General features: G+C 48.6%; 5 protein-coding genes across 5 annotated transcripts; 1 reads left to right on the plus strand and 4 right to left on the minus strand.

The window, feature by feature from the left end:
* On the minus strand, positions 1 to 1,861 carry FTJAE_13986 (heterokaryon incompatibility protein het-E-1; the record flags this gene model as incomplete). The annotated part of the gene is made up of 2 exons (XM_037347179.1): positions 346 to 821; positions 874 to 1,861. Coding segments are annotated over 2 exons (1,464 nt in total), but the record flags the coding sequence as incomplete, so codon positions are not given.
* An 881-nt stretch (positions 1,862 to 2,742) lies between these two features.
* FTJAE_13987 (uncharacterized protein) lies at positions 2,743 to 4,098 on the plus strand (the record flags this gene model as incomplete). The annotated part of the gene is made up of 1 exon (XM_037347180.1): positions 2,743 to 4,098. The coding sequence occupies one exon, from the start codon at positions 2,743 to 2,745 to the stop codon at positions 4,096 to 4,098; it is 1,356 nt and encodes a 451-aa protein (XP_037198994.1).
* Positions 4,099 to 4,214: 116 nt separating this feature from the next.
* FTJAE_13988 (amino-acid oxidase) lies at positions 4,215 to 6,709 on the minus strand (the record flags this gene model as incomplete). Its single annotated transcript, XM_037347181.1, has 5 exons — positions 4,215 to 5,538; positions 5,585 to 5,698; positions 5,750 to 5,929; positions 5,984 to 6,181; positions 6,363 to 6,709. 5 exons carry the CDS (start codon positions 6,707 to 6,709, stop codon positions 4,215 to 4,217), a joined length of 2,163 nt encoding a protein of 720 aa, XP_037198995.1.
* Positions 6,710 to 7,534: 825 nt separating this feature from the next.
* On the minus strand, positions 7,535 to 8,573 carry FTJAE_13989 (oxidoreductase; the record flags this gene model as incomplete). Its single annotated transcript, XM_037347182.1, has 4 exons — positions 7,535 to 7,871; positions 7,914 to 8,279; positions 8,331 to 8,450; positions 8,506 to 8,573. The coding sequence occupies 4 exons, from the start codon at positions 8,571 to 8,573 to the stop codon at positions 7,535 to 7,537; spliced, it is 891 nt and encodes a 296-aa protein (XP_037198996.1).
* Positions 8,574 to 8,807: 234 nt separating this feature from the next.
* On the minus strand, positions 8,808 to 9,882 carry FTJAE_13990 (cysteine sulfinate desulfinase; the record flags this gene model as incomplete). Its single annotated transcript, XM_037347184.1, has 4 exons — positions 8,808 to 8,829; positions 8,973 to 9,415; positions 9,459 to 9,576; positions 9,623 to 9,882. 4 exons carry the CDS (start codon positions 9,880 to 9,882, stop codon positions 8,808 to 8,810), a joined length of 843 nt encoding a protein of 280 aa, XP_037198997.1.
* Between the last annotated feature and the right edge of the window lie 1,411 nt (positions 9,883 to 11,293).

Consider the following 11,293-nt stretch of genomic DNA (forward strand, 5'->3'; position numbering starts at 1 on the left):
CTCCGCAACCTTGGCACAGATATCCTTGCGTAGCTCTTCACTCAATCGTTTTTCTACGAACTTTGGGTTCGTGTCGAGAACCGAAAGAACATAGGACTTTATGTCGCCGTCGACAGCGGTTTTATCCAAACTAAGACAATTCCCTTCCCCAAAGAAACGAAAAATCTCAGTTTGAATATCACCTTCGGGTCTAGTTGTTAGAAGAAATTGTACACTCTCCACGGCGAGTTGCCCGATCCATGGGAGAAGGGAGTCTCTTGACCTGCACTCATCCAAAGCATCAATCAGGATAAATACCCCGTCAACATTTCTTAACATGGATGTAAAGCAAGATTCCAGTTCTACCTCGTCCGGGTCTCTTAAGCCCCTTCCACAGGACTTGTATAGCTCATGAAGCTTTTCAGATGTGGCTTCTCCTCCATGTTGAAAAAGCTGGAATACTAGTGACCGCAGAAGACCATTGACAGATTGTTTCTCAACATCGTTGAAGTCGAAGTAGTGTACTAGGGTGATGGATCCTTCTATAGCACTGAGATCGTCGAGGATTTGTGAGCTTAGTACAGTTTTCCCGCAGCCAGCCAATCCATGGAGCCATAAATGCTTCCGTAAGCCTGCCTTAAACTTCATGAAAGCCTGACCCTGGATGAACCACTGACCAGTGCCATCATGGCGGTGCTTTTTGGCTTTAGCTACGTTTGTTGACGATCTTGGTGGCTTAAGCCAGCGCTCTATCTCCAGGCGGCGATTAGATGCATGCATCGTGTTCACGGTAGCATTCGTGTCTTCCACATTTGTGGTAATATTTTCCAATTCAATTCCGACTACGAAACTATTTAGCAACTTCATGTCCCTCAATCTCAAGTATCCACTTACTTTCGCCAAGTACCTTCGCAAGAGACTTCTCCTTTTGTATTTTGGTTGGTGGAATCTTCTGAAGCAACTCCTTCGCATATGCTGCAGCGGTCATGGCCGCAAATTCCTGCCATTCATCGTTCTTGTGTGTGTCGGAATAGTCGCAGATCCCACGGATAATCAGACAGGGGAAGTGATTCATCAAACCAGCTGCTTCCATCTCAAAGCACAATACTCCCTCCTCCCTGGCTAGCTTATCCCGGATAGTTGCATCCTTAATGAGATTGTCAGAGCTGGCAATGAGACCATAATGGATCATCGGGTCTTGGTCTTCTTCTCCTCGAGCCTCCCGAGCGATGAGGTTTTCTTCACCACAGTTGTCTTTGCATTCTGCAGATTTTGGGGATTCTCGATGAGTGTGGCTTGATTCATAGAGCCTGTCTTTCGCTGCTGAGGGGCGAGCATACCGTTTCTTGAGGCGAGGGTATTTATTCAGTACTTCTTCGATTCTTTCGTTCAGTTCATGCCCGTGGATTCCGTAATTCGCTCTCAGTTCCTTCACAGCGGACAATAGAAGCTGTGGTGGTTGGTTCAATGACCCAGTTAACTGGAACCCTTGCTGCTGTACTGTCTTGCCGCGGTTGTGATGTAGAACTCCCCCTTTGTCTCCCGAAGGGACGCTGACTACGATGTCTCCAAGACGAATATCATGCCGGGGGCTTGGAGCACCACCACCAATACCGACCATAAGCCCAACTCGAATATTGGGAAAGGTTCGTAACATGTCCCTTGCTACCGAGGCAGCTGGGGCTATACCGTACTCGGCTGGTAAAGATGCCACGACAACGTCATGCCTCCCCATTCTCCCAAAGGAATAACAGTTGTTGTCTCCAGGAGCTTGTGCTTCCAGAGTCACTTCGTATTCTTCATCAAAGAAGCTTTTCGCCGCAACTAGCTCTGTTGTCAAGGCACAGATCCACCCAACAGCGTAGGTCGAAGGGTCTGCCATTTCGCTGTCTTTTCGTAGGAAGTTGAGGTTTCTTTAGTGTTACTATGAGATTAAAGAAATGGCTTGAGTTCTTCTAACTGGTCGGAAGAATGGATGTTAAGAAAGTCGCTTGCAAGGGGTCTGACGGGCGCGGTTCTGTAGATATGTTCCAAGGCGGAGCGATCAAGAAGAGGGGATTATATACTCCATGATGAGCTCTAGAAGGTTCTCTGCTTGGTCAAACAAGCATTCTCATGCAAGGCAGCATACAAACATAGGATAAGAGATGGCTCTGTTGGAAGTAATTGCCCGCTAGGCAACGAAGAAAGCAGTACTTGAGCCCAACAGTACTCCCTGCACCTCATCGCTGATAATAAACAGATAGGATACCCCTACAGCTTTTAATCTGTTTGTCGAAGCTTCAATGAGATATCATCCGAATGGTGAAGCGCGCCTAAACTTAGGGGAGACTTCAGAATAGTTGAGGGCTAAACTTGGGTAGCCGGTATACTGCCCNNTTGATAGTCCCCACAGCTGATGGCTGACATCACGCGCCTCACACACGAGGGCTAAACTTTGTCAAATTGAGGCCATTCTCAGCTAACAACCAGCCTATGTAGACACTTGAGACGATAAGCGACAGTCACTTTGCTCAACCTCCAGCCTCTGGTTACAAAAGAAGCAAAATCCATATCAATCGCATAAACCGACTCTATGTTGATTCCAATCAGTTTACGATTTGACACCAGCGACAATCGGCTTGTTGAAGCACATTCACGTATCGGGGCAATTTAAGCGAGCCGCTTGTCGGTTAGTAGAATAACCTCAGCGCGTAAGGCAACCGCAAACCGCATCAATCAACTGAAAACAATCCAGTTTTGTCACCTCCACGAATATCCAACATGGAAGTTGAACAAACAATTGCTGCTGGTGGCACCAAGCTCCCAATCGAGATCATTTTGTTGTTTGTTGAGAATGTGGTTTGTCAGAAAGATGGGGCGCGACCAATCCTCCCCGCATCACATCCCATCACGAAAACACTCGTGTCTTTGACGACGGTGTGCAAAGCAATACATCCCACTGCTAGCAAACTCATCTGGCAAAATTGTCTCTACATTGACAGAAAGTCAAGGCTTCGCAGGTTCAGACGATACATCTCGCAGAAGAGCCTAACCACCGGGCGGTCACCATGTGAAGTCTATGGCTCGACGAGACTATATCTCAGCCCATTACATTACAAGTTTGATACTGCTTCTACTTATGATGCAATCGCCCCGCTTGTTCGCCGTGGTAAGGAGAAGCCTGGTCGTATGAGCGACGGCTCGGACAGTGACATGGAAAGTGATCAGAGTGAAGAATGGACCCATGGATCACAAACTGGGAGTCCTCGCGTATCTCGTTCAAGATCTCCTGTGGATGATGGATATTCTGTATACTCAACGCATAATTGGAGAGAGGCACCAATGCAGGATCTTCGAACGATCCACATTCTCAAAGACGTCCTCATTACTCTTGCACCAGTCCTCAAGACCATCATCGTGGATATGCCTTTGAGAGATTTAAGTCCTACACAAAACAAAGACATCTTGGAGCCCCTCAGACAAGGCTTCGAGGCTCTGGTCAACATCGAAGAACTTATCAGCGTTAAAGACGAATTATACGTTGATACGGATACTGAAGTTATACAACCCCATGTCTTTATCAACTGGCCGAAACTGCGACGTTTATGTCTGTACAACGTCATGGCTGCGGATACATTCTTCGAGGATATGGCCTCGTGTCCGCAATTGGATACGGCTGTTTTCGTACGGCCTGATCTCGCAGATGATGTCAAAGGGGAGTGGGCGGCGGCCTGGGCCAAAATCAACCGCCGGGACACGAGGGATGACCGTCCGGTGTATCAAGGGCCCAAAATCTCGATGGCTTTCTGCGACTGGCCACCCTATCTATATGACTTCAGTAGCAAGATACCTCACTGGCAAGAGGTTGATCCCGACAACAAAATCACTGTTTCGACCGTGGCTACGCATAAAAGATACGATAGAAGATCAAGAAGAAGGGGGCCCATTGCCTCATGTCAGGATTGGATCAGGGATCACGCTTTGAGAGGTACGATTTGGAGTGAAGTTGAGGCCAAGAGCCAGCCTTTTACTCCACCAATAATGTTTGAGGAGGGACAGGTTGAAGAGGACGATGATGAATGGGTTGATGACGACGATGGCGAGGACTGGAGCGACGATAATTCTGATTTATGGTGATAAATCTTACAACTTGAAGAAATTCGGCAGACCTTCACTACTTCAAACTCATTCCGTTGGTTAAAGTGGCACTCAAAAGTCCTGTCAATTTCTCGGCATCTCTCAATCCTCCCTGCTTACTGGGGCTTGTCCTTGGCCTCATCGACTTGCAACTCAAAGAAACTCTCAATCAAGCTCAACGTGATCATAGCACTCGAGAACAGAAGCGAAACCTCATCACCAAACTTGACATCCTCCAACGGATCCCTCACCAACTTCGCATCACGGTCAGCATCCAGTTGTCTCTTGGGCATCTCCTCCGGCAATGGGTGGAACGGAAGACCAGATGGTAGCTTCTGAGGCTCTTGGGGCTTATCACCCGGAAATCCACCAAAGACATCACCGCCTTCTTTGGGAGTGTCGGGTTCTTTACTCAAAAGCTCAATGGCTTTCTTGTAAGCTGCGTTGTCAGGTTCCTGCTTTTGAAGACCTTCGAACATCAGATATACTGCACGAATGACACTCTCAAGGGCGCCGACAATCCATGCGTGGTGGGAAGAGGAGACTTCGCCGATGAGGTACAGTTGACCATAGGCGTTGGGCTTGATGATCTCGGACCACATATTGGAGAATTGACTTGGTCCAAAGTATGCGAAAGCACCAGACATGTTCTCGTCTCTGTACCAATCGTACGCATGATGGTCCTGGTACTGATCCTTCAGAAGAGCGAGAAGCTGATCGTATGTGTAGTCGCTCTGCTTTGAGTGCAACAGCGCAAGATCATGAAGAAGCACAGAGAGGAGCTGCTCTTCGTTCTTCGGCGTCTCGGGTGAGATCAGAGATCCGATGCGCTGCGCATCCTGGCCCCAGGTGTATGAGCACAGAAGCACAGCAGGCTTGTTGGGATCCCAATCCTGGCCCTCATTGGACTCAATGTTGTAGGACGGATACACGCAAACCCGAAGAGGAAGATCAGTATGCGCAATGCCGCCTTTCTTGATGTTGAACGGAGGCTTCTGCCACCACGCAGTCTCAAACTTGATACCAACCTTGCACGAAGCACCATATCCCAACGCCCGAATGGCCTGCTTTGTGCCCCAGAGTAGACCCGCATCCTTGAGATCCATTCTCTGAAGAGCACCAAGCGTTGTACTGTTGAACACAGCAAAGTACTCCTTTTCCTTGACAACCTGGTTCTTGTTGATACGGAGTTTCATCGACGTAAAATCCTTCGGCTTGCGCTTCTTGCGCTCTTCGACTTGCGCGTCTATGGCGACGACTTGGCTGTTGTATTGGACGGGCTGCTTGATCATTTTCGCCATGCGATGCGCAATGGTTTGAGCGCCGCCGTCAATGCACCACCAGTAGTTGGTGGGTTGGCCATCGATTGGTTTGGGAGTTGCAAAGTCTAGTTCTTCAAGAACGCATTCTGTGAGAGATTGGTCGCACCAACCAGTACCACTGAGGAGTGTCAGTACAGATTCAGGGACCCTTACGGACTACTCACTATGTGGCAGACTCGAGCCACTCAATGGTGTTGTAGTTGTACCCCGGGCCCTCGGGAATGGGACCAGAATTGTCCTTGGGCTTGCCCTCCCTCTTTTTTCTGTCACCATCTCCCCTAACACGGCGTCAGTATACTACAATGTCCGCTGGTGCAGTGGGTACTCACGAAGAGAGGAACTGACGAGTGCTAAGCTTATCAGCCTCCATCAGAAGGGCCCAAAGCTTGGTCGTCTCCGGTCCCTTCTCGTCATTCTCCTCAACAGCTTTCTTGAACTTCTCTGCAGCCACCTTGATGAAGTCTTCCAAGGCCTCACTGACTAGGTCTGAAGGGTTCACTTGGAGTAGGCTATGTTATTGTCAGTAGTCTACATGAATGGAGGAAGTCGACGACTCGACGCACTGAACGGGGATCTTGGCTTTATCAGGAAGACCCTCGTTGATCTTGAATGGGTCATTCGCTTCAGCCGTCCAGACATTTCCGACACCGGAAACATCATTGAAGTATGTTGGGCAGACATTGTCCTCATCTCCAATGTAGTATGGGATCAATCCGCCTTTTCCTGGCTTGAGGCCGATGTAATTGAACAGCTGGAAGGTTCTGCAGCATGTGAGCGACCGCGACGCCACAGATTCCTTGGGAGACTTGCCTCTTCATGATGGTGTTGTTAGGGAATCGCATAGCCCCGACATCATAGTAATCATGCTCACCATGCGAAAACCGATGCGTATACAACCTTCCTCCCAGCCTATTCATCTTCGCAGCCTCCACAATGTCGTACTCAATCTTCAGTCCCTCCTTTTCGCACTGCTCATTCAGCCAGTCAAATACCATGGCAGTGAAAAGTCCAGCGACACCAGCACCGATGATACCAATCTCAAGATGGTTGGACTTTCTGGGGACGAAGCCAACACCAGTAAGCTTCTGGGTCTTGTCAAGAATCTTACTGACGCCTTCGTCTTCATGGACTTTCTTTGGGAAAAGCTCGGGATGCTCTTGTTGAGCTTGTATTACGCGCTTGGCTGCGGCTTGGACATCATCTTCGAAGCCTTTTTGGGTGACGTGTCGTGCCCACATGTGCTTGAAGGCACGGGTATGGAGGTGATGTTCTTCAGCTGGGAGAGACATGATGAAGACAAATTAGCAGTCGCAGACAGGCTTGAGAAAGACAGTCTTGTTTGCTGGGGACTTGTGGTCTATTTATGCAGAACTATTGCTAGCTAGTCTGGCCATGGAGGTTCCCATCGGAAAGCTCCATCTCAACATCAACAAAGTGGCTAGCTGAGCCTGGCAATGTGATAACAAAGGATAAATCGACTGCATTGTAGCAAACCCCGCTCCGATTGAGGCTTTTCGTCGCATACCGTGATGAAGTTTCCCCGCAGATGACTGTGCGTCTTCTTACCAGTGCGTTCCATTCAAGCCTAGAACACCAGATCTCACGGGCCGTAGCCGTTCCTAGCGGCATCAATACGAACCAAGGGCCCTTCAGCTCACGGGATAATTGGATGCTGTCCAAATGTGGCAGGCTGGTATGAGACTATTGGCGACTAACGACTAATATGGCTATTGTGTCTTATGTTGGAGTTGGTGATGATGCTTCGTCTCGAGTGCATTAGAGTGCTGAGGCTGAGAATTGAGGGGATGCCTATCCTGTTGAAACATGCAGATACTGTATGTCCGTGGCTTTTATTACAATCTGTGATTGTTGCGAATGTTGAAGTACGGTCAGCAATGACATATTGTCTGCATATTGGAATGGTCTTGAGTTCACCGCAGTTTCAGTCCGGCATATCGATGATGGTAGAGGCTTACATATTGGTTGCGGCTGAAGCATCTGACAAGATGGCACGCAACATCATCTGCCTTTCCAGCAACACGCTCCATCAGTCTCAATCACATTCCGAAACAGGCATATTCATTACTACAACTACTCAGCCATACACCCTACAACTAGTCGCCAAGTGGGTAAGCATGGAGGACCTGTCCATGGAACAACGTCGCATCCTTCGAAGCCAAGAACACGTAACTCGGCGCAATCTCACTCGGCTGTCCAACTCTTCCCAACTGCGAATTCTTGCCAAATCCTTCCATCTGCTCTGCCGGCCGAGACGCTGGCTGCAGAGGAGTGTGCACAGGTCCTGGCGCGACAGCGTTGACTCTGATGCCTTTCTTGACGAGCTGCTTTGACAGCGATTGTGTGAAAGAAGTAATAGCGCCTTTTGTGGATGCATAGTCTACCATGTGCGCTGTTCCTCTGAACGCAACGGTAGAGGTCGAGTTGATGATCCTACTCTGTCAGTCAAGCTCACACAATGAGGTGAAGACTTACGAGCCGCCCTTTTCCATATGATGAAGCGCATACTTCGTCATAGCAAAGATCTGAAGAATATTGCTCCGGAAAGTACTCTCCACATCATCCAGATCAATGTCCTTGAAGTCCTCACACATAAACTGCTTGCCAGCATTATTCACCAGGACATCGATCTTTCCATACTCATCAACGTGTTTCTGGACTGCGTTCTTGCAGGTCTCGTTGTCCATGAGATTTCCAGCGAAGAGAAGACATTTGTGGCCTTCTTTTTCGACCATGCGCTTGGTCTCTTCGGCGTCTTCTTGTTCTTCTGGGAGGTAGACGATTGTTACGTCTGCGCCTTCGCGGGCGAAGAGGACTGCTACTGAGCGGCCAATACCGGAGCTTCAGATGTTAGTTGTGATTGTATGTGTTGAGGAGTTTATCTCAGCTTACTCTCCGCCGGTGATAAGAGCTTTGGCGCCCTCGAGCTTGTTGGCAGCTCTATACTCGTGGAATTCATTCTTGCCTTCGAGTTTGGTCGACTCGCTTGTAGGGTTCATGGCCTTTTCAGTTCTGTGATCAGATGTTACAAAAGCATTCGACACAGGTCAATTGATCGCGTGCGTACCCGGGAAGCTTCTGAGCCTGAGCCTCAGATACAGGGTCAAATGAACCATCTTTACCAGCTTGAGACATTGTGAACAGAGTATTCAGTCAATTGATACACTTATGCTGTATTCAAATCTCAGTTTATGAATGAGTGAAGAAATTGAATGGTCATGACATGTTATTTATATCTCTAAGCAATGATGTCAGTGTGCAGTACATCCATCGAGATTGTCCAGCCCCATCGCGGGGTTACTCAGTGCATCATGATGGCATCACGATTTAGACGAGCCAATTGCTTGTCCAACCTCAACAAACCTTACATTAATCAACAAATCTTCCAAGCCTAAATAACGTCAAGGCCTGTAATTGACAACAGATCCAAACGTATCGGATTGTCCCCAAATTCCCTCCCTCAAACACGACAACTGCACAATCTGCGAATGGTCCACAAACAAATTAACATCAGTCCCAAACTCTCTAACATACCAATTAAACACTTTCGGATCCGCAGCCTCAAACATGACCTTCTCCTGCGGCAACTCCCTCAAAATCTGCTGAATAACATCCGTCCTCCAACTCTTGACATTTTCTGTGATGCCCTCGCTCTCAATCATGATACGCTCCACTCCAGCGTCGATGAAGCGTTTTCCCATGTGGATTATCTTGGAGGGATCAGATGTCCCTAGGGATGAGAGCTCGGAGGCTTCTGTGTCGCCACCGGCGCCGAATTGAATCCCGCATTCGGGTTTGGCGATTAGACCGGCGGAGTGGACTTTGTCGACGATGCGAAGCCAGTCGTCTTGCGGGATGGAGAGGAAGCCTGATGAGATTTCGATAACGTCGAAGCCGAGTTGCTTACACTTTTTGAGGTATTGGTCTACGGCCCAGACGGGGTCAGATTGAAGAAGGACGTGCTCCATCCATCCGCCCTGAATGTGGTCAGTAATGCTTCAGATAGGCGAAGAGACTTACGGTAGAGACGTAGACGTTGTACTCGTGAGCGAGATTGATGAGCTCCTTAAGCTTGTCCTCTGGGAACAGAGAGAATGAACCACCAGCGAACTTGAGGCCATCTACATGATGACCCATTCTAAGCCTGTCAGTACTTTTATTCTCACATGAGCAGGTAAACTTACGTCTCAAGGACATCCTGCAGATACCGCTTCCCCATCACAGAGTAATACGGTCCCCGAATCTCAGTCACTCCAACAGACCTTGGCTTTGGTGGACGACTATTGTGACGAATAAACCCGAAACCTTTATCCTTATCTTCCAACAGAATGGGAGGAGTCCCAAGTCGAGGGGACACTGAGAAGGGCCTGATACCGGCCTTGGGGATCGCAGTCGAGGCTCGCCATACTGGACGGGCGGCTTTGAGCAAGTTGGCAGGCGACATTATAGTATTTGTGACGAAAATTCTCTAGTCAAGTCTCTGATAAGATTGTTCTTCTAGTATCTCAAGCTTGCGCAACATGGCCCCGGCGGTTTCTTAAACTATCACGTTGTAACATGATATCATCATGATGCACCAGTGAGTTGCTGGGACTGTAACCTCAACATGAGGTTTTACGTCACATCATCTATTTGCCGAGGGTTTATCACGCACAATCTTACTGATAATACAGTGGCCGGTTGGTTCAGAACCGATCAGAAATAAGACCCCGTACTACACGGAGCCCAGTCGCCGGATTTGTGGGGACCCTCCGGCCGTCGCCGCCGGAATGCAATACGGAACTCGTTTACCTTCTTGTGCAAGAAAGACCAAGCTACTAATGTGTAGATACCTGGTCCATGCTATCTGGTCGTTCCTCTGTCCCTGTTTTACGCCGCACCATCACCGACAGGTCAATCCGTAGAGTGAACATAGTGTCAGTTAGCACAGTAGCGTTTAATAACTCATCTAGCCCTCTTGGCCAAGTGGTAAGGCGTCGNNTTCGATTCCAGTACGGGGCAATACTGTCGATTACTTTTGCGTATCATCACAATATATCATGATCTTTTTGTAATGACTCCTTGTCGTTGGAATAAAAACTTGCCTTTTTGGGATAATTTCCTTTTTAGGATGCACAAATGGCGACGGGACGACATGATTGCCAGATTATACCTTGACTTCGGGTGATTGCATAACGGACAGAGAAGGGCAGTTCATGATTTGGTCCGTCAATTGACTTGATGAGAGGGATTCCGTGGTCTTGTCATATTCGAGTAAGGCATCGCATTGAAGCATACAAGTAATTGAACAAAGAAACAAATGCGCATTGGTATCCATCGTTATGCTAACCCATCATCCATGACCCAATAATGCCTCCATATATCAACGCCCAAATCATCATCACAAAAGAAATCCTTCATACCGTAGTATCCTATTCCTTTCCCAAACTCCATGCTTCCTTCATATCTTCATTAATCCTCCACATCCGCCGCACACCCCTCATCATCAACCCTCTCCTTCTGCTTCTGCTTCTTCCTCATCTCCATCGCCCTGCGCAGTTTAATCGCAGTCTGTATATCAACCTTTGCATCATCCGCCTCTGTAAGCCCATACTGATCCCACCCTATCTCACGAAGATCAATGCCCAGATCAGCGAGGGACACAAAACCTGGTGCGACGGGGGCATCACTCTCCCAGAATGAATCAGAGTCTTGGTCTTCAGAGGTAGAGACCTGGCGTGTTCGGCGGGGTGTCGTTGTGCGACTGCGGGATTGGCGCGTGCGGCGGGGTGTGGACTTGTTGCTTCGTGTGCGAGGGCTCTTTGGGCTTTTTGGCGTTTTGGGACGTTTGGAGATTGGTGAAGGGGGGATTATGG

Source organism: Fusarium tjaetaba (genome assembly GCF_013396195.1).
Source record: "Fusarium tjaetaba strain NRRL 66243 chromosome Unknown NRRL66243_c0000514, whole genome shotgun sequence".
Taxonomy (NCBI): domain Eukaryota; kingdom Fungi; phylum Ascomycota; class Sordariomycetes; order Hypocreales; family Nectriaceae; genus Fusarium; species Fusarium tjaetaba.